At 37.9% G+C, this 27,625-nt stretch overlaps 2 protein-coding genes across 2 annotated transcripts; one reads left to right on the top strand and one right to left on the bottom strand.

Moving 5' to 3' along the window:
• The first annotated feature begins 16,366 nt into the window (after window positions 1–16,366).
• LOC143919966 (ATP-dependent RNA helicase DDX42) lies at window positions 16,367–24,967 on the top strand. Its single transcript, XM_077442589.1, has 13 exons — window positions 16,367–16,878; window positions 18,760–19,005; window positions 19,082–19,325; window positions 19,409–19,565; window positions 19,639–19,778; window positions 21,870–22,098; window positions 22,171–22,345; window positions 22,423–22,519; window positions 22,597–22,747; window positions 23,776–23,969; window positions 24,047–24,298; window positions 24,364–24,564; window positions 24,701–24,967. The coding sequence occupies exons 1-12, from the start codon at window positions 16,544–16,546 to the stop codon at window positions 24,541–24,543; spliced, it is 2,400 nt and encodes a 799-aa protein (XP_077298715.1). The 5' UTR covers window positions 16,367–16,543; the 3' UTR covers window positions 24,544–24,564; window positions 24,701–24,967.
• On the bottom strand, window positions 24,532–26,632 carry Pym (partner of Y14 and mago). Its single transcript, XM_077442638.1, has 3 exons — window positions 26,459–26,632; window positions 25,880–26,155; window positions 24,532–25,810 (listed from the first exon to the last, which is right to left on the bottom strand). The coding sequence occupies exons 1-3, from the start codon at window positions 26,484–26,486 to the stop codon at window positions 25,548–25,550; spliced, it is 567 nt and encodes a 188-aa protein (XP_077298764.1). The 5' UTR covers window positions 26,487–26,632; the 3' UTR covers window positions 24,532–25,547.
• Window positions 26,633–27,625: the final 993 nt, after the last annotated feature.

The raw sequence follows: 27,625 nt of genomic DNA on the forward strand, positions 1-27,625 counted from the left end.
TGCACTTTCAAGGCCTCAAAATGTTGTGCCATTGAAAGTTCATATCATAATTATTATGATTCTTTTCTATTATTATTTTTATATTTAGAGCCGTCGTTGCCCGGGCGGATAAAAGTTGAAAAATGAAACTTTCAAAGGTCTCGGATCTTTTTCAAAATCAGCTTACGTTCTATTATGTTATGTTATACATCCATATCTAATATATAATTTCGAAAGAGACTCTGTAAGTACTGTTGGTTCGTAAATCCATGACGTCATCTAACAAATAAATATTCAAATAAATTTAAATAAAATAAAACTATTCAAATAAATTTAATAAAATGTTTACTATTAGATTGGCCGTGTTTAAGCGGTTCATATTACAAATACCGAGTGAAGTCGGGTAAAAATACTAGTATATTATATAATAATATGTTAGGGTAGCACGAGATGGTTCGGTGATTATTGGTCACAAAGCGCTCGCCCAAAAGTCACTAAAATCTCTATAACGGAACATCTCGCAGCCGAAAAGTCCATCATACTAACGATAGCTATCATACTAACGAGAACTCGAGTGCCAAATATTCCGTATTCGCGATTTCCATGGCAAAAATTGTCTTTTGGGCGGTCGTGATGTGACTAATAATCCAATTCCCCCACGAGATTGTATGTATGTATGTATATCAAATTTAGTTGCCTTAGTAGAAAACTGTGCATAGCTTACAAATATACATACATACAAATTACGATCATTGTGTGTATATGTACCTATGTATATATACAGAGCTTTGCGAAAAAATATTGCGACCGGGGCAAAAGCTTGAATTTGCCCTCCCCCACCAACCCCTCTCCCCCAAATCATATTTAATTTTCTTTATATACACTATACAAAAAAACTAATCCCAATTTTTATTATTTGTGTAATTTTACTATTACATAACGTCAGGAAAACTATTACATATACATAGTATTGTCAGGAAAAACCATGTAGTGTGAAAAATGTGTTTATTTAGGTTTGACAAATTGTAAATGCAAAAAATTATTTATTTGTACGATTTAAAATATAATATATTATAACTGATTTAATTTATAGGTCAATAACTATAGGAGCGAAAACACACAGAGAGGCACGGGGCACTTGTTTTGTTTTTAGTCCTCCTGACTTCCAGCTGGGAAGTGCGTTCCTTTTAAGTTAATTGCTAATTTGTAGCATATTATTATTTCGACAAGTTTCTCCTACATTTATCCTATATTTCTTCAAATATCACCGTTACCGATCACTGTCAAACCTATGTAAGTCAATACAAAAATAAAATATCACCCAAACCACTCCAGGGGGGTGATTATGTGTGCTAGCATTTATTTTAGTGCAAAACTATCCAAAAAAAACACGTGCCGCGTGCCTCTCTGTGTGTTTTCTTCCTAAATCACAGCTATGATTAACTAAACTTAAATTAAATTTTGTGACTATTGGTCGTATTTTTCAAATTTAAATAATCGAATGTCAACAAAAGTAATAAAACCAATTAATATTAAACATTAAATGTAATAGTAAAAATTTTATTAAATTTATATTTAAATATTCATTTGTTTTTTTATTAAATTTGACGTCACGGATTCTACGAAACAAAAATTACATACATATTAATATTTAAACAGTATTAAAACTCATTTTATTTTATAAATAAAATTTTAATACGAATCGAGTAGTCAAATCCTTAAAAAAAGTTCCAACATTGAATAATAATAACAACAAACATTACGAAACGATTTTTGAATATACAAATTAAATACAAATTTTCGCAAATTCGTACGGCAAACTTGTGCGATTTTCCCCCGACGCTTTTTTCCTCGCACATCACATAATAAAATAATCTAATTTAATGCAAAAAAGGAATACACGTTCGACACGCAAAACCGAGCAAATGAAAGAAAAACTTTGTACATTATGCGTAAACGACAGTCGCACAACATTAGCCAAAATATAATAAAATAAAGTTTTTTTTTCATAAGCACACACACACACACACACACACACACACACAAATAATACATGCATATTTTAATTAATCATGCGATCGAAAATACAACATCGCATTAGTTCAACGTCACACATCCTCAAAACCGGATATTTCAACAAAATACAACAATGATCCGACAACAATCAAAGCACACACGTTCAATTGACCCCCATTTTGAGCGCACTATACACATACATATATTCTTTTCACAGAATCTACTTCCGGTCTCATTGGTCCAATGACCAGAGCGAAACCGCTCATCTAGAAGCGTGCACGATTTTTAATCCGGTTTTATTTATATACATATATACTTTTTTTTAATTTCTCACTCACGATTTCAGCGATGTTTTTCAGCGTGGCTTCGGCGTCTGACATTGCGTTTCAAATTCGGTTTTTTCAATTGAAGTAATATGTATATTTTCAAACTGTTCCGTGCTGGGCGAAGGGGTTGAAAGCTATTAGAGCACAGTTTAACCTCTTAACCCTACCGGAAATAGAAGTAGAATGAGCAAATCACAGCGTGTTGAATTGATTTCGTGTTACCTACGCGCCTGCATGGGGTTTAAACTTTCAGGCCGTTTTTCAAGCTAAAGGCGGCTATTCACGTTCCTAATTGGCGTTGTTTTCTACTATTTATTCGCGATCGCAGCTATAGATTGTGTGTCGAAACTTCTGTGGAACGATTATGTGTCAAATGTGCTCCAAAGTCCAAAAACGATGTAATCAAAATGGAAACACATTTTCGCTTTTTGTTTGACACTATATAATATTTATTTATTTAATTTAATTTATTATTTTATAATAATAATAACAATAAAATGACCAGTGTGACCCAAAGCGTCACACCAGTATTACAAAACATAAGAAAGAAAATAAAAACAATAAAAATTCCAATCATTCATCTCATTCAAATAGTCTCGTGTTGAATCTCAAGAAACTAACCAGCTCATCAACATGACAATTGAACAGGTCCAAATGCTCATCAATCACATTAATGAACCGGATAGCCTTTACAAGAGACGAGTTATTGGTTGGAAAAGTAAATGATGACGCAAAGCTCTACCGCATTCAGGCGCCGAAAATATAAATTCCAATAAATATAAGGGATGTCGATTTTTCCCTTTAATACTCCAAAGAAATATTTGGAAATGGCAATAATTCTTCTCGAAGATAGTGAGTCAAAGCCTAGCATACCTTGTAAAAATATTACGTTTCTTATTCCAAAAAAGTATACTTAACGTATGTCCTATTTTTTCGAAAAGCTTTTATCAAATATAATTAGAAAATTAATTAATTAACCTTTTGTCTGGTAGTCTCCGCTCATCTTTATTTTCATAATTGTATGTGATGTATGAGTGAAATTTTTATATTCTCTCCCCCGTTTGGGCCTCGCAGAAATGTTTTGTTGGTTGGTTCTTACATATACATATGTATATTACATATATTGGTGCTGGCTGTATATGTAAGTCAATCCCTACTATTCTACTTATTTTATATTTTTACTTAATCTTTATTATAATGCTATTATATTTATGATCTAATCTATAATTTGGAAAGAGACTTTGTATGTATGTAAATATCCTTGGTCGTCGTCGTCCGTAGATCGGTGACGTCATCGAACACGTGATTCGATTTTTTTTTTTTTTCGATCCATGGGCGCCGATTTGTTTTATTCGTTTCGCGAGTAGCTTCATGGGGCCCCGCCAGGGGCGCCACAAGGGGCGTAGCCCCGTGGGGCCCCGAAGGGGGCCCGGAGGGCGCAGCCCCATGGGGTTCAAAAGGGGGCGCAGCTTTATGGGGCACAGCCTTATCGGCCGCAGCCTTATGGGGCGCAACCTTATGGGGCGCTGTCTTATGGGGCGCAGCCTTAGGGGCGCAGCCTTATGGGGCGCCGCCTTATGGGGCGCCGCCTTATGGGGCGCCGCCTTATGGAGCTTAGCCACATGGGGCCCCGAAGGGGGCGCAAGGGGGCGCAGCCCCATGGGGCCCCAAAGGGGGCGCAGCCTCATGGGGCGTAGCCCCATGGGGCCCCGAAGGGGGCGCAGGGGGGCGCAGGGGGGCGCAGCCTCATGGGGCGTAGCCTTATGGGGCGCTGTCTTATGGGGCGCAGTCTTATGGGGCGCCGCCTTATGGAGCTTAGCCGCATGCGGCCCCAAAGGGGGCGCAGCCCCATGGGGCCCCAAAGGGGGCGCAGCCTCATGGGGCCCCAAAGGGGGTGCAGCCTCATTGGACCCCAAAGGGGGCGCAGCCTCATGGGGCCCCGAAGGGGGCGCAGGGGGGCGCAGCCTCATGGGGCGCCGCCTTATGGGGCGCTGCCTTATGGGGCGCCGCCTTATGGGGCGCAGCCTTATGGAGCGCTGTCTTATGGGGCGCAGCCTTATGGGGCGCCGCCATATGGGGCGCCGCCTTATGGGGCGCTGCCTTATGGGGCGCCGCCTTATGGGGCGCCGCCTTATGGGGCGCCGCCTTATGGGGCGCCGCCTTATGGAGCTTAGCCGCATGGGGCCCCGAAGGGGGCGCAAGGGGGCGCAGCCCCATGGGGCCCCGAAGGGGGCGCAGCCTCATGGGGCGAAGCCCCATGGGGCGCAGCCTTATGAGGCGAAGCCCTAAACGGCAACTGATCATGGGGGCGAAGCCCTTGACGGCATTTAATCATGGGGGCGCGGAGGGGCGAAGCCCTAATAGGCATTAACTAAGGGGGGCGAAGCCCTAGGCGGCATTTAATCATGAGGGTGCGGAGGGGCGAAGCCCCAAAAGGCATTAATTATGGGGGGCGAAGCCCTAAACGGCATTTAATAATGGGGGCGCGGAGGGGCGAAGCCCTAAAAGGCATTAACTAAGGGGGGCGAAGCCTTAAACGGCATTTAATAATGGGGGCGCGGAGGGGCGAAGCCCTAAAAGGCAACTGATAATGGGGGCGAAGCCCTAGACGGCAATTAACCATGGGGACGTGGAGGGGCGAAGCCCTTATCGGCAACTGATCATGCGGGCGAAGCCCTAGACGGCATTTAATCATGAGGGTGCGGAGGGGCGAAGCCCCAAAAGGCATTAGTTAAGGGCGGCGAAGCCCTAAACGGCAGTTAATCATGGGGGCGCGGAGGGGCGAAGCCCTAAAAGGCAACTGATCATGGGAGCGAAGCCCTAGACGGCATTTAACCATGGGGACGTGGAGGGGCGAAGCCCTTATCGGCAATTGATCATGGGGGCGAAGCCCTAGACGGCAATTAACCATGGGGACGTGGAGGGGCGAAGCCCTAAAAGGCAACTGATCATGGGAGCGAAGCCCTAGACGGCATTTAACCATGGGGACGTGGAGGGGCGAAGCCCTTATCGGCAACTGATCATGGGGGCGAAGCCCTAAACGGCAGTTAATCATGGGGGCGCGGAGGGGCGAAGCCCTAAAAGGCATTAGCTAAGGGGGGCGAAGCCCTAAACGGCAATTAATCTTGGGGGCGCGGGGGGCGAAGCCCTAAAAGGCATTAACTAGGGGGGGCGAAGCCCTAGACGGCATTTAATCATGGGGGTGCGGAGGGGCGAAGCCCTAAAAGGCATTAACTAAGGGGGGCGAAGCCCTAAACGGCAATTAATCTTGGGGGCGCGGGGGGCGAAGCCCTAAAAGGCATTAACTAAGGGGGGCGAAGCCCTAGACGGCTTTGAATCATGGGGGCGCGGAGGGGCGAAGCCCTAAAAGGCAACTGATCATGGGGGCGAAGCCCTAAACGGCAATTGCTCATGGGGCGTGGAGGGGCGAAGCCCTAGAAGGCAAAGGCTCAGGGGGGTGCCGAGGGCGAAGCCCTAGAAGGCAAAAAAAAAAATTGATTTTTTTTTTGATTTTTTAAAAAAATTTTTTGATTTTTTTTTTTTTGATTTTTTTTTTATTTTTTTAAAAATTTTTTTTTAATTTTTTTTTTAAATTTTTTTTTTAAATTTTAAATTTTTTTTTTTTTTTTTAATTAAATTAGCTTAGTCATGTTTAAGCGGTTTATATTATAAACACTGAGCGAAGCCGGGTAATACAGCTAGTTATCTATAAATGTGTTTATGTCTGTATTATATCTGACATTAATTTCAATTCTAATGAATTAAATCTCCTTTTCGTTCATTGAATTCACCTGAGTATTGCAGAGTACTATATATACTGTGGCGGCTCGCTTATACGACATGGTCGAGTTTGGTTGCCTTCCTGCGAGTGGGAACCAACTCGGCTGGGTTCGGAGAGCTACTACTCACTCTGTCTTCAGCTGTCATATAATAAACACGTGCATTAACATGCCAGTCGTCTCATTCGTTCATCCTCCATACTGGTGACCCCCGACATCGAGCCACGCAGCCTCGATCAATTTCAACATGCCGCTCATCCCTGCCTCGCCGAGCCAGGCGGGGAAGCTACCCGCCGCGCCCCCATCGCCATCAACAGAGCGCGTCGCGGCCCGCGGGTGACAATAAACGAGCAGACACGGCTACCTACCTACCGACGTCCAGCCACAACGTCGATGACAGGTGCTTAAAAAAATGGGGGAGCGAATGAGACGACGATCTTGACAGCTGGATGTGGAGTCATGCGCGATCCACTACACATAGAACGGTCATCCAGCACCACAAGACATACACCACCTCAGCACCATCATCATCATCATCATCAAGGCCCCGTCCGTCCCCACGAGCGTCGTCACGCCGAGACGGGCGGTAGCGCTACAACACCTCCACGAGCCACAACGACTCACAGTCCAGCTCGGAGTATCATCAACCACATCGATGCCCCTGCCGCCCCCGCCGCCCCACCAACCGACATCAGCCTCGGAAGAGCGCCGCCGCCGCAGCATCGCATTGATCGGCGCGACCATCGGACCACCCACCGTCCTGCTCGCGACGTCACCGCCCTCGAATCTACCGACCATTCAGGGCGGTACACCTATGTACACAGCGGATGACCCACGTCAACAATTTTTTTTCTCCCCACGTAATAATTTTTTCTCCTTGTGTAACAATAATTTTTTTCTTTTGTAAAATTTGTTTCTTTGTAATTTTGGTATCGCTGATGCTGGGGGGGGAGTGATGTGGCGGCTCGCTTATACGACATGGTCGAGTTTGGTTGCCTTCCTGCGAGTGGGAACCAACTCGGCTGGGTTCGGAGAGCTACTACTCACTCTGTCTTCAGCTGTCATATAATAAACACGTGCATTAACATGCCAGTCGTCTCATTCGTTCATCCTCCATAATACATATAAATAATATTGTTTATTACTGCATTTCTGGTCCGCAAAATATTTATCCTATTCTCGTTGCTCTGCATGTGTAGAAAGGTTGAGAAACTGTTATATTATTATTTTCTTTTTATATTCTACCACTATGCTATTACGGGTTGCCCTTGTGCGACATATGTGGTATTATAAATTTGAAATCATATTCAAATCGTGGTGACAAATAGTAGACATGATAGTTTATGCCAATATAATGAGAAAATATCATTTCGACAATGATATTTACATACCTATACATACATTTATCCAAGGTCTGGCAGCATCACTAGATCAGGGCTTGAACCAATGATCCCTTAGTTGTTAGTATTATACGCTAAGCACTGAGCTATTTTTACATATTTATCTATTTAAAAATCAATATTTTTCCATGATGTCATTACGTTTTGCCCCTGAGAGACATCTATGGTAATAAACTTGAATATATAAATTTGTAGATTATAAATTTTGAAATCATATTTAAATAGTGGTGACATATTGATTAAAATGGTTTTTGCCAATTTGACGATGAACCTTTTCAACAATGAAATCAAACAAATTGGCAATCTCTGATAGGCAACGATCGACTTAGATTCACAAATGTCAAAGTCTGACTAGCAGCACTGCAGAAATACTCTGAAAAAATTGTTTTCAATCGAGGTTAATCCAGAGCTTGAACCCGAGAACCTCTCAGTGGTTAGCATTACCGCAACCACCTAGCTATACTACTGGCTTATATGTATGTACATATATCAATTACGAACAACCCAGAATATATAACCTAATTATATATGTATATTCTATTCAATAAATTGATTTGGGTATTCCCCGCAGTAAGATGTCAACAGTTCGAGATCGTAAGTACGATAATGCATAAATTTCAGGTTTGAATCTTTTGATTTAGTTATTAAATAATGCAATATTATATTAATATTTTGACTTTTGGTGGTTTTAAAACCGAGCCAGTGAAATTAAGCATTTACAATACAATACCACGAATCGTATGTAGGATAAGATAATGAATGTTACATAGAAGTAAACAAATGCATTTATGATGAAGATCAAATATCATAAAAAGTGTAGTTCCGGCATTGTATGCCGGAACAAACTGTTTGGATGTGTCTGTAAGGGCTTGAGGGCTTCAAGTGAGGTCTATTTGTTTTATATTATATTAGATATTCCTATCAATCATAAATAGTTTAATGGAATTATTTATTATCGTTGTGTATGAGGCTCAGATTTATTTTCCAATTTGGAGAGTGCAAGTTTGAATCGACGTGTATTCGGTGTAAACAAAGCATAATGATACGTTTAATTCGAGTGAACGTAAAAGAAAAAGTGCACTTGTTTGAAGTTGAAATGAAACTTTGATCTAATCTTGTGCGTTCAATTTGTTTCTCCCCCTCTATAATGATAGTCCTGAAAGTTGATTCTATCCCCTTTTTATTATACGAACTTTCAATCCCTATGTATGTACTCGTACATGTCAATTATTAATTATTTATTTTTTAATATACATATATGTAATTTAAATTACATTAACGAATAAAAATTTCAGAATATTTCAAGGTCATTTTAGTGTGTTTATATTGATTCGATTTGTCGTACTTTCATAGATTTTTTAGTACAAAAATCATTGGTCACATTATATGCAGCAAGTTTTTGGCCGTAAAAGAACTTTTTATAAACTTTGCACAAAGGCGAAACTATTGTAGATAAAATTGTGTTATGTATGCGTATTATATGTAAATACATATATACTTTTAATCTGTATGTAATTAAATCCAAATATTTAGTTTGATACGGACAGTATTTATCAACACCCATCTACATATGTAAATACTTGTTTCATCTTCGAAAATATTAGAATCCACACACTTTCTGTTTATCTTAGATCTACTACATTTCTAATAATAACACTGTTCGACAAATGACGACTTCTTTTTTTGGTTCAGAGACGAGATATGACTTTTCTTATAGATCTATACCCAGTAAACACGAATCTGGTAATAAAAAATGTTGATTGGCTCGAGATTCAGAGATATATGTATGTGTTTTTTATATATCTTGGTGTCGGTCGATGTCTCAAAATCTGTCAATTTCCTGTTCAAAATGAATATTGGAATCTATAGTCGGGTATTTTATCTTCCATTTGTAGTACTTTTCAGCTACAAGTAGTCATCCAGTTCAAATCAAAAGTCAAAAGTACGTATTTTCACTTGGGATTTTTTCTCACTGTTATTACTATTTTATATTGAGTATTTTCTATTGAAACATGTTTATTGAGATAGTGTTGTGACCACACTATTTTTTGTTTTCGTTTAAAAGGGCTAATTGGAAGTTTGCTAGACTTTACATCGGTAAAATTGCGAGCAAATAGCTCGTACTGGTGTTTACTCGTATTTACACGAATCTGAATTGAATCAATAGGGATAATATATTAAATTATCTTTATATGAGAATTAAATAAAATTCCACTTAGAAAAATCATATTTCGACTATTCTTGTGGATTAATAACAAAAATTCTATTGATAACTGGCTTACCTTGATAAAATAAACGATTCTCATATAAAGATAATTTAATATATTATCCCTATTAATTCAATTCAGATTCGTGTAAATACGAGTAAACACTAGTACAAGCTTTTTGCTCGCAATTTTAATGGACAATAGTAATTGACAAAAGTGAACCATTATTTGTGAGCAAAAGAAACTTGTCTGCTGATCTCTGGTTATAACAGTTACTTTTTTCATAATTTCTCTTTTCATATAATGTCTGCGATATATTTTAGTCAGCTTTTTTTTAATATTCTTATTTTTTGCTTCTTTTGACTTGGAATCGTAAATCTTTTTGAACTACAAAGAACAGACTGGTCCAAAATAAGCTATTAATATCTCATATTTTATTTATTTTATTTTATTTTTTACATAGATATACCAGGAAGGCCTGACAGGTAGACCCCAATGCGCCTTCCTAGACAATTAATCACAAGCATTGCAGCATTTTTACTTAAATCACTGTATTTCGAGAGGCCGGAGAACAGGAAATTTACAATTAATTAATTAATTAATCCAATGAGACATCTATGGATTTAGACTTGTGCATAATTTTTTTACATAAATCAAATTCAGATATTTGTGACAGCAGATAGGATGATTTTTGCCAATTTGAGGAACCGTTTCAATGAAAATCAGATAAATTGGCAAACTCTGATTAGAAAAGATCGACTTGGAGTCACAAATATCCAAGTCTAACCAGCAGTATTAAAGAGTAGCACGGGATCGAACCCGGAACCTCTCGGTGCTAAACATAAACGCAACCACCGATCCATACTGCTGGCTAATTCCATAGTACGGAATCAATAACGTAAAATCAATGGTTCAATACCTAGTCATTTCATTAAAGGTCTGACCGCACTATACGATAACCGAGCGACAATATTAGGTAAACCGCACTTGAACGACAGCGATGCGACACTCTGCAGTAAATTATGTCAATCATTCGTTCGATACCTCGGAGCAAAATGGACGAAACGGACGCTATTATAGTACTAGTGAATAGCCCGATGAAACATCATCGCATGGGTATAAAATTATTATATTCTCGTAAAAACCTAAAAAAAAATCCGGAACCGGAACCGTTATTTTCATAGACTCTCATAGAGAGTTTTCAATTCTTTATTTGTAATAATTTTCAATTCTTAAAGTTAACGTTAACAAAATGTTAATTAAAGTTAACAAAATGTAAAATTTTCCGATTATATACAAACGGTCATTGACCTCGTAACGTTGAATATTATTATTACACATAACAAATTAAGTACATATTCATATGATGTGTATTTACAACACATACCCTGGGCGAGGATATGGCATGTGGCGCGGGCCCGTGAGCACATCGCGTTTGGAATCAGAGGTCCGAGGCTCGATTCCCGGCACCCGCCCGTAAATAAAATCAATTTTTTTCGAATATCGTCAAAATATAAATAATTTCAATTTCAATTTAATTTAAAAATATATATTTAATTGTTTTATATGAAAAGAAAAAAAAATGGTTCAAAACCTCGCTAAATACAATTATTATAATTACGTATTTTTAGATGGCGATAGCGAAAATTTTTAATTAATGTTTAAAAAAAAAGGAGAATTTCAAATTGGACCGTGGCGTAATTTGTTAACTTCCAACTTGAATACACCTATAAGAGGGTATCGTCTCGTCGAAAAATGAATTTGTCGATTTTTATCGATTCATTCATTATGTTCGGCGAGCGTTAGGACACACACACACACACACACACACACACACACACGCACGCACGCACGCACGCACGCACGCACGCACGCACACACACACACACAAACACACACACGCACAGATTACCGTCTTTATTTTATTTTTATTTTATTTTATTTTTTATTTTTATTTTACATATATACCAGGAAGGCCTTACAGGAAAATCCCAATGCGCCTTCCTGGCCAATTACAAATACAAATGCAGCATTTTTTTATTATTATAAGTCGTTGAATTGCGAGACACTGAAAAAACTCGCAAATTAACGAGACATCTATGAATTGTACATAAATTTTTATTGTACATCCATCAAATTTCAAATAGTGGTGACATAGTAGGTAGGAAGGATTTTTAGCCAATTTTTTTTTCCGGGAACCGTTTCAACAATGAAATCAGAGAAAATTGGCAAACTCTGATAGGAAACGATCAACCTGGAGTCACAAATCCAGGTCTGACCAACAGCATACTCTGAAAAATTCATTTTCATTCAGGGATAGAACCCGGCACCTTCTTGACGGTAAGCAGAAGCTTAACGTCCGAGCTATGCTGCTGGCTTATATATATGATCTTTGATATGCGAGGAAAAAGAACAATCGAGAAAACCCAAAGGATTATGGCTACATGCTATTTCAAAGTCACGATATGAAGAAGGAGAATAATTGTCGCAAGGCAACGCCCCACTCAACGACACCTTGCGTCAAAGTTGGTCGAAAAGTCAACTTTGACGCAAGGTGTCGTTCTACGTCATGCGACTGTCGCGCAGTGCGATATCTCTCATACGATTTCATACAAACAATATTTGGTCGCGTACTGTTGTGAAGTGAAGGATCGTTCGGTTGTCGTATAGTGCGGTCAGACCTTAAGTCGAAGATATGCTCCCTCTCCATCCCTTCACATGTCTAGTCATCAACTCATCAAATCTTTCTCTCCATCCCCTCCACATTTACGACGACTTCTCAAGAAATAATTATCTTTTACACTGTGATGAAGAGCTTGGCATCATCCACCTTCTTACCTTAATATCTAGGAGTAGGATAGTTAAATTTCGAGTCACCTTTCCTAGATACGACTCTGCTCGTAGTAGACGGGAAGTGAAATTCTCGTAAAAGCTTAGCGCTATCAGATTTTCTGTACGCAAGTTTGACGAAGTTGTTTCTCAACAGTCGGGATTATTATCTTTTTATGGTGCACTATTAGGGGAACCGCGTCGAACAAATAAAAACCGACTTCGTGTGTAATTTCGAAAATACGCCGCCATCGTCACGCAATTTTCCACCATTATTGCGAACATCATTCGTACGGAATTATCAGCAAACGTCAATTAAATAACTTAATACGAAAACTTTTCGAAAAATATGTATACCTACACACACATATAAAGGCCAATATTTCTGCGACGAACGATACTTTTGCGAAACAAACGACCATACTATCTGACAGGTTATGTATTTTTCGTACGGATTAAAAGTTACGACTCAAGGTCGTTAAATTTTCACCAATGGAGTGAAATGCGAAAAAAAACACGTAGGTATCCGAAATTAAAATACGACTGGTGCACCGTAATTACAGCCATGGAAAAGTTTAATACGTGAAACCTCAAATTATAGCTTTAAAGGTCAAAGTAAGAAAGTTTGGTTTTTACCCTTTTGTTAATTGTCAAAGTGCCATATTATTACATAAAACTTTAAAATTATTCTTGTTTATATATTAATTTGATGGTTCTGTTGAAAATCTGATGATTGGTTGTTTTTTTTCTCTATATAGTACACATTTGTTTTGTGATTTTTCTCTCGCTTTCATGTTTGTCCTCCCCTTTGCGGTATTTAGTGAAAAGTTCACGCGAAAACCCTTTGCGTGAAAATCGCGTGTTAAAAGCTCATTGTGTTATTCCCATTCTCTGCTTGGACGACAACACAACATTTGTTCAGCGTTCTTCAAGTTTATCATACAATCTTATGAGCGTGATTGCATTTCTACACGACTTTTCCTGCGATCTATTTTATTGCATCGTATGTAATGGCGACCTTTAACAATTTAGACTATTTGGTTAAAAATCATTTGTAAAAGTAAATTAGGCAATCTGCGTTTAATTTTTTAAGTTTGATTTATTTGATGTTATTCAAAATACTATGTTAAAATAAAGTACTATATGTTTATACAAGTTAGCGTAAGTACGACTATACATATGTACATATTATCTATATACATATATATAAAATTGAATGTCTGTGTGTGTGTCTCGAATAGGCTCCTAACACCACTGAACCGATTACGATGAAACTTTCAGGATTTGTTGTATGCATGTCCGGGAAGATTACTGTGAAAAAAAACGGGAAAAAACCTCTTAATAATAATATTCATAAATACGATTTTACCGACGCGAAAGTTTGAAGCGCCATTATGTAGTCAAGGAAGTGTGTTCGTTGGTAACCACGTTACCAGTTAGATTATGACGACACGGCTTTGAAGAGACACGAGTTGAGCTCCAACCATCACTTGAAACGGGAACGGGAACGAGAATTGCATGCGTTATTGTGGTATTGCAAAGCATGCCGGGTTAAGCTAGTAATCAATAAAATCTAATGTCAATGTCATTTTGACCATACGATAGTGCTGTAATTTTTTTTTATTATTTGTCATTTTGGTTTTAAATCGTATGTATTTCTTAAACTGAAAATAATGATTAAAAGATAAACATTTTCTTTGCTGAAATATAATATGAAAATCCCAAAGTAGACACAAAAAAATACGAATTTCGATAAATTTTTAATCATTTTTATTATTCTTTTAATAATTACGCTGAGCAACAAAAAATCTCGTTTTCGAGTTAACAGAGATTAACGGAGACTAAAACAATCTTTATTGTTAGACCCATTGAATTCGAATATGATTATGATTTTCGTTGAATTTAGTATTGTTTATGAGTTGCAATTTTTAGTTTTTTGGCAATTGCGTTCTATAACTCAAAATGTAATATTGCTGTGAAAATCAACAAAAATCATTGTCATATTCGAATTCATCGATTCAAACTTAGATTGATTAGTTTCCACTCTAGTATTTTTTTGTTTTTGTTATTATAAAGACTGTTAACAATATTTATTAATTATTATTAGTCAATAATAATATATGTATACCATGTTTGTCTTCTTTTTTCTGCAAATTTCAATACATATCAAATTGTAAATTTAAACATTACTTTGTATTTGTTAAAATTTGTATTTAGAAACATTTTCAATGCATTATTTATTTCTATGTATTTAAAAAAATTTAAATAACGTTATGAAGCATATGTAACGATTGGTAAACGGATTATTGCGCAAAATGCGATCGCGCGCACAACAATCGTTACCACAAATTCGCCAATACGGAATATCTGGCACTTAAGTTCTCGTTAGTACAATATTTCACGTGGGTAGCTTTCGATTAATGGAGTTTTTGGGTGCCAGATGTTCCGTGATCGAGATTTTAGTGACCGCTTTTTGCGGAATAATCACCGAACCGCAACAATTGAGTAAAAAAATAATTTTTTATTGTATATTCTTTGCCAGCCTCAAATTATATATATTTCATGAATTGTGTCATAAAATATTTAAATGATTTTTATTTTGAAAATTGTGTCTAAAAAAAAGTAGATGCTATAATACTGTAATTTATACTCATCAAAATAAAACATAAAAAAATGCTTAAATTGAAAAAACTAGATTAATAATGTAAGAAACAAAGGAAATTAGTAATGTCACAATATAATTCTATTTAGTATGTATTAGTTTTTATTCTTTTTTTTCATTTGATTATCTCAATATACCATTTTATGTAATTTGTAAAAATCTATAATTGGATTCAGATGTCATTTTGGGTTTGATGATTATTGGTCACAAAGCGTTCGCCCAAAAATCACTAAAATCTCTATAACAGAACATCTGGCTGCCGAAAAGTGCATCATACTAACTATAACTATCATACTAACGAGAACTCGAGTGCCAAATGTTCCATATTTGCGATTTTTGTGGCAAAAATCGTCTTTTGGGCGATCGTGATGTGACTAATAGTCTAATTACCGTTATTTTGTTACATTTACTATCTATTTTAATGCACTTCTACATCTGTTGTCTGTTGATTATTTATGTTTAGTTTTGCACTGTTCTATTTAGACATTTTTTAGTTTTTATATACCTCTTAAGGTCTGTTCATACTATGGGGGATGAACGAATGAGACGACTGGCATGTTGATGCACGTGTTTTATTTATGACAGCTGAAGGCAGAGTGAGTAGCCGCTCTCCGAACCCAGCCGAGTTGGTCCCCACTCGCAGGAAGGTAACCAAACTCGACCATGTCGTATAGCGAACCGCCACAATACCTATATAAGTATCCTGCAAGTACGGACAGTATTCTTTAGTACATTCTATATGGACGCGCATGAATGCGTAAATGTGCATGCGCGAATGGAGTATGAACGGGTCGTGCTGGATAGGTATGAACAGACATTTATACGTTTTTATTATTTTCTTTTCCATTTGTTTATCTCTATATACCATTTGATATAATTTGTAAAAATCTTTAATTGAGCTCAGATGTTGCTTTGTTACATTTATTCATTGTTACATCTTTTGTCTGTTAATTTTTCAATAAATAAATAAACTTAAAAATCCAACACAAGCGTTTTTCTAAAAAAAAAAAGCTCTTTATTACATATTTATTGAACAAAACACCAAAAATTTACTGTTTTAATTAAAACAGCATTAGACGGCATTTATAAACGCAAAATAATTGCCAAAAATCAAATTGCACAAGAAAAAAAAAATTTCAACCATGGCCGTGTTTATCACCGCTACGACCATCAACGAGCTCCAAATGACATTTGACGTAATGGCGCTGCCGGCGTGTTTATACATTTGACTCGCACTTTCGAACAACGAATGCCAGCCGCCGATCGCCATGGTTTGAATGAACTCGCACCGCGAACCGTCAGTGAGAATCGTTAGAGTCAGTTCGGTGGTCTAGAGACGTTTACGATGAGCTACAACCGGGGGGGAGCCGGCAAACCGAAGGGTATGGGCTTCAGCGGGTTCCAAATGCCGAAGAGGAGTTCTTCGGCACATTCCATGCACGCGGTGCCGCCACCAGCCGCCATCACAGACAGCGGTCGAGATCGAAGGGACCGCAGCGGGACGGCCGCCGCCACCGCAGCCGCAGCCGCAGCCGCAGCCGCAGCTGCAGCCTCCCAACAACAGGGGCCCAACGCTGCTGTCTCTCGCCAGGGCTACTCCACGCTTTCGGCCATCTCTCAAAACGCGCTCACCGTCAACTGGGGAGGCACCGCTCGCAAGAGATCCAAGACCGAAGACGAGTCAGTTTGCACAATCTAACATAACCTATACCTATACACTTGATTCATTGTTTGACATAAACGCAACATATGTACTCAGGGTTGCCAAGTGTCAAAATGGACAAAAAAAGAGAACATTAATCAAAAAAAATGTTTGATATTATTAAATTGAAATAAGTCATTTAACCCTTTGCTCGTGGCATTAAATATAGCGAACAAACCCTGTACGCGGCACCTTTTTCGCGAATTTGGCAATCGAGTTTTCGACCTTAAATACAGATTTTAATATTTACTCAAGTAACCAGATATGTTAATTAACACATAAAGTATTATTTTCAACAATAAAATACATAATATATCTCGTAGTTTTGGATTGATTGTCAAATAATCATTCTTCATAATTGTATGAAGACGTGACGTCACATAAACGAGGTTTCAGTATGGTTCCACAAAAAACTAATTTTTGACTGGTATATATTCATTTTAAGCAAATTGAATAGATGGCATTCAACTCTCAGTAATATATTCAACCAATTTTGAACCTTAAAACAGTTGAAATAGGCGCATATAAGGCTCAAAATCCCGTGCAAAGTTCAGAAATTCTATGGAAGACAACCGCGCTACAGACTTGTCGCTCAAAGCTTCCATAGAAGACGGCCGCGGGCAAACGGTTAATTCATTGTTCGATACAAATGCAACGTTTGTACTCGACTAGAGGATATCATACTAACTTTCATCCATAATTATATTTCTCCAAAATTACTATACAATCATGAACCTGTAAAACCATGAATGAGCAAAGATGCTGTCGCATTCGTGCAATGTGTTGTAAGATTGTAAGGATGTAAATTTTTTTTTTAATTACTTCTTATTTAACTATATAATATTATTACAATATAATTCAATGCAAGGTCTTTGATAATATTACTGTAAGCTTTGCTGGCCATAACATGACGTTGACAATTACTTTTAGCGTCTAAAAAATATAAATTTCCATTAATATAAAATATATACATACGTATTCCATAAATAAATTAATAATATCAACAACTTATGTATTTCATATTAAAGTTTTATTAATGTAAATATTTCAAAATACGAAACACAAACTCAAAACTAACAATAAGGGATATAAAAAATGACCGCTTACACGAAAACCATGTGAAACGTATAAGAGGTTAGTAAAAAATAGAATGTATTTTTGACCAAAATGCAATGCGAAACTGAAACGAAATGTAATTGGTTAGTTGGTCGAGTCAGGGGTGAATGCGATAGCATTTACATTTTACGTTGGCCTCATTCTAAATCGATTCGACTATATTACATATGTATGTCCAAGCCCAACCCGAGGGTATATAGCGCCCCTAGGCAGATTTTTTTCAAAAGAATTATTCAAAATTGGCACGTTTTAATGAATAAAATAAAATATAATACGGAAAACTATGAATAAATTCGGTATTGAAGTGACATTTCTTCTTTCGAATATGATTGGTTGAGATATTTAATTTCGTGAAGCAAATCCATCCCTGATATATATGTATTATATATAAATACATACATTTGCTTCAGCGGTATTTTATATAAAATACAATTCCAAAAATACCATTTGTTCCGACGACAGTTTGCTGTTTAATAGTTTTATTCGTGAGTCGTTGATATTTGACAATCAACTTCCTGCGTTCATCTTAATTTATAATAATTTACAATCAGTACTGTTACTTCGAGTGGGGAAATTAAGTTGAATATAGAATGCTTTATAAGTTCATGAAAAGAAAAATAGGGGCGCCCTAAGCACGTGCTTAGTCTGCTGCACCTTTGAGCCGGCCCTGCATATATGCCAAGAATATGTGTTAGTAGTGAATAAAGAAATCACTGTAATATTACATTTAAAATTAAAATCAGGTATTTCGATGAAGACGAAGAGTCCATTACACCGTCATTGGCGTACATCCCGGCGCCTGGCAGTCCGACGAACCAGCAAGTTCAGGCCAAGAAAGAAAGCTCCGACGAAGAAGATCCGCTCGACGCTTTCATGGCCGGATTGGAGAAGCAAGTCAAGACGGCCGACAAAGTCAAAGACAGCAAAGAAACCAGTCGAGGAACCAGAGGCGACATAGACGAGGAAGACGACGAGGAGACGTATTATAAGTAATCCACTTTCATTATGTATGGTAATTAGATTATAAAACATCATTTTATATTATAATGTTCTTGTTTATTTTAGATATATGGAAGAGAATCCGTTGCCGTCGTCGCAAAACGACGGATCTGACGTCGAGATCGAATACGATGAAGACGGCAATCCTTTACCGCCACCGAAGAAAAGGTACATCGATCCTCTGCCGCCGTTGGATCATTCTGAAATAGTCTACGAACCGTTTGAGAAGAATTTTTACACTCCGCATGAAGACATCATCGATTTGTCGGCAGAAAAAGTCGAGGATCTCAAATTAGCTTTAGGAATTAAGGTGCACAGCTTCGGCACACATCGGAATACCATCTGTATTGTCCGTTATCGAGTTTCGTTATGCATTTCTGGTTTCATTTGCAGATTACCGGTGTTCAGTCGCCACATCCCGTAACTAGTTTTTCACACTTCGGCTTCGACGAAGCGTTAATGAAGAGTATTAGAAAGGTGGAATATTCCCAGCCGACTCCCATACAGGCTTCTGGAATACCCGTCGCCTTATCCGGTCGCGATTTAATAGGTTGATTATCACATAGTGATACATATGTTTGATTGTGTTTTTGTATGTGGTAATGTTTTATTCGTCGTTTAAGGTATCGCTAGGACTGGTTCGGGTAAGACTGCCGCATACCTGTGGCCCCTTTTAGTGCATATAATGGATCAGAAGGAGCTGAAAGCCGGCGATGGACCTATAGGACTGATTTTAGCACCTACGAGAGAATTAGCTCAACAAGTACGTACTGATGGTAGTTTTTTTTTTTCCGCTGGAAAATCGCAGTCTAATGACATGTTAATTTGTATTGTTTAATCCATTAGCCAGCAGTATGCTGGTGGTTGCGCTTATGTTTAGCGCCGAGAGGTTTCCGGGTTCGATCCCGTTCTAATCTTTAATACTGCTGGTCAGGCTTGGATATTTGTGACTACAAGTCGGTCGTTTCTTATCAGAGTTTGCCAATTTATCTGATTTCATTGTTGAAACGGTTCCTCCATCAAATTGGCAAATTGTCCTACCCGCTGTGTCGCAAATATCTGAATTTGATTCATGAACAATATATAAAAATTTATGTACAAGTCTAAAACCGTAGATTTCTCTATGGATTAATTAATTAATTGTTAATTCGTGGTCTTCTGCTACGAAATACAGCGATTTATGTAATAAAAATGCTGCAGTGTTTGTAATGAATTGGGGTCTACCTGTTAGGCTTCCTGGTATACGTATATCTATGTAAAATTAAATTAAATAAAAATTCCTATGAGGAATACTGCAGATTCTTTAAATACCGACATTTGTAGTCACTACCGGTACTACCGTAAATTAAATTCTCACTATCGGTTTAAGTACGATGTATTCGACATATTTTATCTTTGATTTTAAATTTATGATACACTTCGCACTGACCTGCTTTGAATAGCAGGTTCGAACTAGCCGATACAATGTTTTCTTCTAAATTAAAAAAAAGTCAACTAACATAAAATTGAAATTATTATATTTCGGTACTACCAGTAGTACCAAAAGTCGAATTTTGATAAATAAAATCAGTAGTACCGGTATCGGAATCATTAACGCTTACTCAACCCCTATTTTGTCATTACTATACATTAATCTTATTGATTTCTGGAATCATGTTGTTGCGTGGACGTGAAGAGAGGGCTTCCAGGATCGGAGAAAAAGACGTAGGAGCGTTGTAGAAGTCGTTTATTGGTCTGCTCTCGTCGGCGCTCCAGGTCGGAATGGTTTCCAGGCCGAGAGCGCCCCATATTTATACCCTTTGGGCACAACACACATACATACACATGTAATAAACTATTGGTCGATGAGTGAGACGATCCCATTGGCCGTTGCATACGGCTCATTCATTCGTAGAGGCCATTTTGATGGGAACGAGAGATCAGGTGATCTGCGCTAGTAAACCATCGGTCCACGAGCGCCACTCACCTAATCTCTACGTTACAATATTATCTAGCGAATTTTTAAAGTCAAAAATATATCATTTTCATAAAACACATTTTTTCTCAAGTTATTATGTATTCGTTGGGCCAGTTATATATTTCACTACGTTTATGAGGATTGGTTTTCAATCTCAATATTATTATTTTTATCTGAACGCACTAATTCGAGCGATAAATGATTATAAATTACAATATGAAATGTTCAAGGCGAGAAGCTCATCGTTCTTAAGTGACTGTGAGCGAGTGAGATGGAGTGATGCGCTCTCCATTGTGGATATTCGCGGCACACATTGTTTACGACTCGTAGAGTTTGTCAGCTACGTACATACTTATGTACTTCATCGGCAGTCGCTAGTTATTCTGTATATGCATAGGGACAAAACACTAACTAACATCGGTTTTCTCCCTCACACGCGATCTCACTCGTACGCATTAGGCCGAAGTGCTGTTCGGAGAACACATATTACCGCGGTGCACAGGTTACAATGCTCTGGTCTAAGCAACCGCATTATTTATCTCAATTTAAAATCATTTACCGCTAGAATTAACAAATTCGCGGGTTAAGTTACATAGCGAAATAAGCTCATAATATTACAAAAAAAAATGTGTAAGAAAAAAAGGTATATTTTTGACTTTTAAAAAAGTATTTTAAAGCAATAAAAAATCACAATCAATCAAAAAAACATCTGACTATGGATTCCAATACTCACTTTTAACTAGTAGTTAAAGACAACAGCCAAAATTATCTTATATCTCATAAATGAAGCAAATTAACAAAAAATCATTGTCATATTCGAATTCAGTAGGTCAAACTCAGTCTTCGCTCCGGTAATTTTTTGTTGTCGCTCAGTATTATAAACCTTAATGTTTTCAGATATATAGCGAAGCTAAACGCTTCGGCAAAGTCTACAACATACAATGCATATGCTGCTTCGGCGGCGGCTCCAAGTGGGAACAATCCAAGGCCCTCGAGAGCGGTGCCGAGATCGTCGTAGGCACTCCAGGCCGGATGATAGACTTGATCAAGATCAAAGCCACAAACCTCCAACGCGTCACTTACTTGGTGATTGACGAGGCAGATAGAATGTTCGACTTGGGATTCGGTACTAACGTCAGTTCATTAGTATATTCTAGAAATTATTACACTATAATAATACGTATTATATAAATTGTAGAGGGTCAAGTACGGTCTATATGCGCTCACGTGCGGCCGGATCGACAAACCCTACTATTCTCGGCCACGTTTCCAAGACGCGTGGAAAAATTGGCTCGGGACGCTCTGCGGGATCCTTTAAGAATTCAGCACGGTGATGCCGGAGAAGCCAGCGCAGACGTTCAACAATCAGTCATGTTCGGTCTATTCGATGATTGTTTTATCGTTGCCGTTATTGTATAATATTGAATCTTTTTTTTTGTATTATTTGCAGGATATTCAAAAATCAGCCGCAAAAGTGGACTTGGTTGTTGGAAAATTTAGTACAATTTTTGTCGACTGGTAGTGTTTTGATATTCGTCACTAAAAAGGTTGCTCTCTTTAATGTAAATCTATGTCGAATGTATTTATATGTTGTGTGCACTTTATAATGATGTGGTGTGTGCAGTTGGATGCTGAGCAAGTTGCCGGGAGTTTGGCCGTTCAACAGTACGATGTGTTGCTTTTGCATGGAGATATGGACCAGGTTGAGAGAAATAAAGTCATAACGTCGTTTAAGAAGCGAGAATCGAACTTGCTTGTCGCCACTGACGTTGCTGGTAAGTTTTTTTTAGGTCTTGTCGTGGTTAGGTTAGGTAATATAATAAAAAATGCGGTCATTGACCGTTCAAACTAATGAAAATCGACTAACCCTTTGAGTGCCGACGTATTTTCTGTTGAAAGCCAACATTTCCAACTAGAATTATTTAGAAATCCAATAGAAAGCAGGTATAAAAATTGTAGCTAATCCAAACAAACCCTAGATAACTACCGCCGAGGATTTCTAGGTTTGTAAAGGTTTGTTTAGACTCTCTAATATATCTTGCAACAATAGAAAATAAACAAAGCAAGTCTATTAATGAATGTATTTTTCCAAAACTAGTTCCATCTTCTTCATTGTTGTTAAAATGTAATGCTCACAATCTAAATGCCAAGCCACAATCTAAAATACTCGGCAGTTAGGGATTTCCTTCGGGTAATTCTGCTATGGTTATAAATTCAGAAATTCCGGTGTAAACCAGTCTTTATAAACGTTAACAAATGAATGACACGGATTACACGACCCATGTTCAATGCATTTTTTTTTTTCAATGCTACCTGGAAAGGCTTACCGGGTAGTATTCTTGTTTACTTTGTACATGTTCAAAATACAACGCCTATCGGCGTTTTACAGGCCCATGGACTTGTTGGCAAAACGCCGATCGATCGGCGTTTTTATTATTATTTTATATTGTTGCAAGATATATTTTAAATTGTTGCAAGATATATTTTATATTGTTGCAAGATATATACATTACAGGCCCATGGACTTGTTGGCAAAACGCCGATCGGCGTTGGTCAGCATTCAAAGGGTTAACTATAATGTACTTCTCCAGTTATAAGTCTTTTGGAAAATTTCTACCTGAACTATCCCACTTCTGACACTAGTGTCGTAAAATTTTGTACAACCCAAAATCATCTGTGAGCCATTTCTGTAGTGAATCATTAATTTTATATGTTTATTTACTGATGTAGTCACTATATACTATTGAATTAATATATTTGACCATTTTTATATGAAATATGTTTATTTTGTTTAACAATAAAGCTAGAGGATTAGACTTCCCACACATTCGCACTGTCGTAAATTACGATGTGGCCCGAGACATTGACACACACACTCACCGAGTCGGACGTACCGGAAGAGCCGGAGTACGCGGCGACGCCATAACATTAGTATTAGCCGACAAAGACAAAGAATTCGCCGGACATTTAGTGAGGAACTTCGAAGGAGCCAGTCAAGTAAGCTCAAATTCTATTATATTATACTTATTATTAATAGTAATAGGAATTGATTGGGAATTTTTTACTTCGAATAGGATGTACCGCAGTCGTTGCTCGACTTGGCGATGCAAAGCAACTGGTTCCGCAAGTCCCGATTCAAAGCTGGCAAAGGGAAGAATCTGAATGTGGGAGGGTGCGGGTTGGGTTTCAAGGAACGGCCCGGTTTGCAGTGCGTCGATAGCGATATTAACGTGGAAGGATTGGCGTACTCCGAATCGAAGAAAGGCGGGCCGGCGACCGATCGGCTGGCTGCTATGAAAGCCGCTTTCAAATTACAGTACAATCAAGTGGGTATCAATTGGTTTTAATCTGGCTTGTGCTCTTTTTTTTATTGATTTTTTTTTCATTGTAGTTTGCAGCATCTTCCGACGATACTTGGCAAAAGTCTAAAGCCTCCGAAGACGGCGGTTCAAAGTCTGACGATGACTCTTGTTTCGCCGTACCGTTACCACCAGCTCCGGTTCAGATGAACGTGGTGCCACCCCCGCCTCCTCCGACGAGGAAATCGGGGAAGAAAAGTCGATGGGAATAAGTTATTTCTGTTATATTTTAGGTAAAATTTTTGAAGATATTAAAATGAAATCAACTTGGATTTTGTATATACATATACATATAGGACTTTTGTTTTGCATTATTATATAAATAAGAAACATATCTGAAAATAAGTGGACTCTTTTTGGATGTTGAAGGTTTTTTTTTCTAACAAGTGTTGTATTGTTGGAAAAAAAATGAATGGAAATCGTCGATAAAATGGTAGCTGTTGCACGAGAAGTTTTTAGATATGGAAAATTGTTCTATCGGTGAGATCGAAAATTACATTGTGGACAATATTGTATCGTAAATTTTAACAATAAAGATGCCAGTGCCAAATTTTTTTCGTTTATTACATAGCCAAATTTTTTCTTAATTATGTTCGTATGTATAAATAGAAAATTACAGATGTTTCAAATATTGACAACAAAAAAAAAATACATTTACTTGTTTTTAAAATAATAAATGCGATATAATATACCTTGGAAGGATACATTTAAACTATGTAAATTGATTGTGATTGGTTTTTATTTTCGACTAAACGGTAGACATTTTATTCATTTATGCATTGTTTACCTTAAAAAAAATTATTAACAAATAATTGTACTTATAAAATTGTCTATGCTACGATAAGTTAATTAATATCTGTTTATGGAGATACAAATAACAAAAAAAAAACAATGATTTTGTCAATAAAAAAAAAACAGGATATGTTAGATTGTAAAATATTTACACAAAATCACTTCACAATATCATAATTAAAAATCGATTTTTAAATTTTATAAATACACCGTACAATGTTTTTCTTTAAAAAAGAAAATAAGAAGATATGATAGATGTGTATATAATTCATTATTTCCGAACATTTGGAAATTTGTACAAAAATGATTAAAAAAAAAAAAAACTTAATCGATGGCACATTTACACAAAAAGATATTCAATATATGAGATAAATTTACAGAAATCGGAAGAGTACAAATAATAATATAAAAAAACTATTACGGATCAAACTAAAGCTTCTAATTTTGCTATTTCACTTAGTACTTGTTCTTTGTTTTTAACTTTTTCCAATTGGTCTTTTTCTGGATTGGGAATTTCGTCATTTTCGAGTTTGACCTCTAATATTTCAATCTCCCGAAGCTTCTTCCTCAAGTTCTTCAACCGTTTCGCCGGATCGACCTGCTGCAGCTGCTGAGGCTTCGACTTGGCGGCGGCCGAAGAACTCAGAGATGTTTTAGCGAACGCTTCGATTACATCCTCGGTGTTTGCTACAAACATTTAAAAAAAAACAATAATACAAAATATTAAAAAAATGAAAACATGCGAATAGATCATACCATTTTTTTTCTTTTTCTTCTTTTTATCGTCGACGGATATTACCAAGCCTGGAATCGGACATCGAGTTCCCTTCTCCTTGGCTTCCCTTTTCGCCTTAGCCTCGGCGACTATTTCCGCAGTGAGTCCGACCGGTATGTTAGTATTTCTGGCTGCGATCTGCCGACCTTTACTTTCATACAGCGGGACTTCATCTTGTGGAATGTAACCGTCTTTGACTCGTCTCTGCTTCCTCCACGTACCGTCTGGTCTTTGTGATGCGGGAATGAATGATCCGCCTGCCAATTAAATACACATTGTAATGCACAGGGGTGACATTGACATTTTACAAATATGATATGCAGTCGGAGACAAAGCTATACAATCTAATGAATATAACAACTTGTGTATAAAAACTTATCCATATATATCAGCATTATTAAGTTGCACTGATAGTATATGTGATATTAAAGTTGACGGAGGAAAGTAGACCTTATGAGCGTAGTGCTTACGGGTCAGTTTCGCTAGAACAATATTTGTATCGACATGAGGGAAGGCTATTTGTTAGGGTGAATGAATATAGGGGCGCAGTCCCGGGTAACCTTCGTGCGAGAAGTCGGCGGTCGCCATGTGTTAGCGTCAGCGGGGGCCCTCCGTCATGAGGGCGGGCCAGGCGCTCCGCCCCCAGACGCTCAGCGGCAACAGAACTGCCACACGCCAGGGCCGCCACCACTCGAACCCCACCCCACCACTCACTACTTCACCTAACACTGTTCATTTCGGCCTTAACCAATATATATATATATATTTTAGGGTTCGGTGATTACTGGTCACAAAGCGCTCGCCCAAAAGTCACTAAAATCTCTATAACGGAACATCTGGCAGCCGAAAAGTCCATCATACTAACGAGAACTTGAGTGCCAAATATTAGGTAATTGGACTATTCGTCACATTGGGGTGGTCACAAAGACAATTTTTGCCATGAAAATCGTGAATACACAATATTTGGCACTCAAGTTCTCGTTACGATGATAGTTATCGTTAGTATTGTAGGTATATAATACAACTGAAATGATCTCATCAGGTCACTGCGACACATATCCAGGAAAGTCATTAACGCATGGCACACGCTCGCCTCGTCAAAAGGTCGACACGTGTTTCTATACACGTGTCTTGGAAACAAAGGAAGAACTCACTGAACCCATAAAAACCACGAACTACGTCCAGGCGTATGAACCCATAAAACCACGCTCGCGAGTACCAAGAACAAAATATGTGCACACGACACACTTCAACCCAAAACATTTATAAAGCAACGCAGCAACCTCCACCGGCAGAGTGAGCCACTGGAGTTCAAACAGATCACTTCTCCGAAGAAACCTCTTCGTACATACAATAACCATTGTACCAATTGAACGCAAATAAACGATCCTCTTTCAAACTACACAACACGTGTTTCGTTAGACCGAGATACGGTCAACATACCTACCCTGTCTTACAGTATGATGAACTTTTCGGCTGCCAGATGTTCCGTTATAGAGATTTTAGTGACTTTGTGACGAGTAATTTGTGACCAGTAATCACCGAACCCAAATATTGTGTATTCGCGATTTTCATGGCAAAAATTGTCTTTGTGACCACCGGTGGACAATCTTCATACTATTATGGCCACTCCCCACCTTAATATAGTATATAAATTTGTATAAATGAAGGGCTACCGACAGTGTTCTTATCGCTAATGAGAATAGTGTCGATTTAACACTAATTGG

This window comes from Arctopsyche grandis, chromosome 12 (assembly GCF_051622035.1).
Source record: "Arctopsyche grandis isolate Sample6627 chromosome 12, ASM5162203v2, whole genome shotgun sequence".
NCBI lineage: Eukaryota > Metazoa > Arthropoda > Insecta > Trichoptera > Hydropsychidae > Arctopsyche > Arctopsyche grandis.

What these genes read in the sequence shown, in the direction of transcription:
- LOC143919966 (XM_077442589.1), top strand. Translation starts at nt 16,544, where the DNA reads ATGAGCTACAACCGGGGGGGAGCCGGCAAACCGAAGGGTATGGGCTTC. An exon ending in GACGAGGAGACGTATTATAA is followed by an intron (nt 19,006 to 19,081) that starts GTAATCCACTTT and finishes TGTTTATTTTAG; the next exon opens with ATATATGGAAGAGAATCCGT. An exon ending in AATTAGCTTTAGGAATTAAG is followed by an intron (nt 19,326 to 19,408) that starts GTGCACAGCTTC and finishes TTTCATTTGCAG; the next exon opens with ATTACCGGTGTTCAGTCGCC.
- Pym (XM_077442638.1), bottom strand. Translation starts at nt 26,486, where the DNA reads ATGGCGACCGCCGACTTCTCGCACGAAG. An exon ending in CGCCGACTTCTCGCACGAAG is followed by an intron (nt 26,156 to 26,458) that starts GTTACCCGGGAC and finishes TTTAATTGGCAG; the next exon opens with GCGGATCATTCATTCCCGCA. An exon ending in GAAGAAAAAGAAAAAAAATG is followed by an intron (nt 25,811 to 25,879) that starts GTATGATCTATT and finishes AAATGTTTGTAG; the next exon opens with CAAACACCGAGGATGTAATC.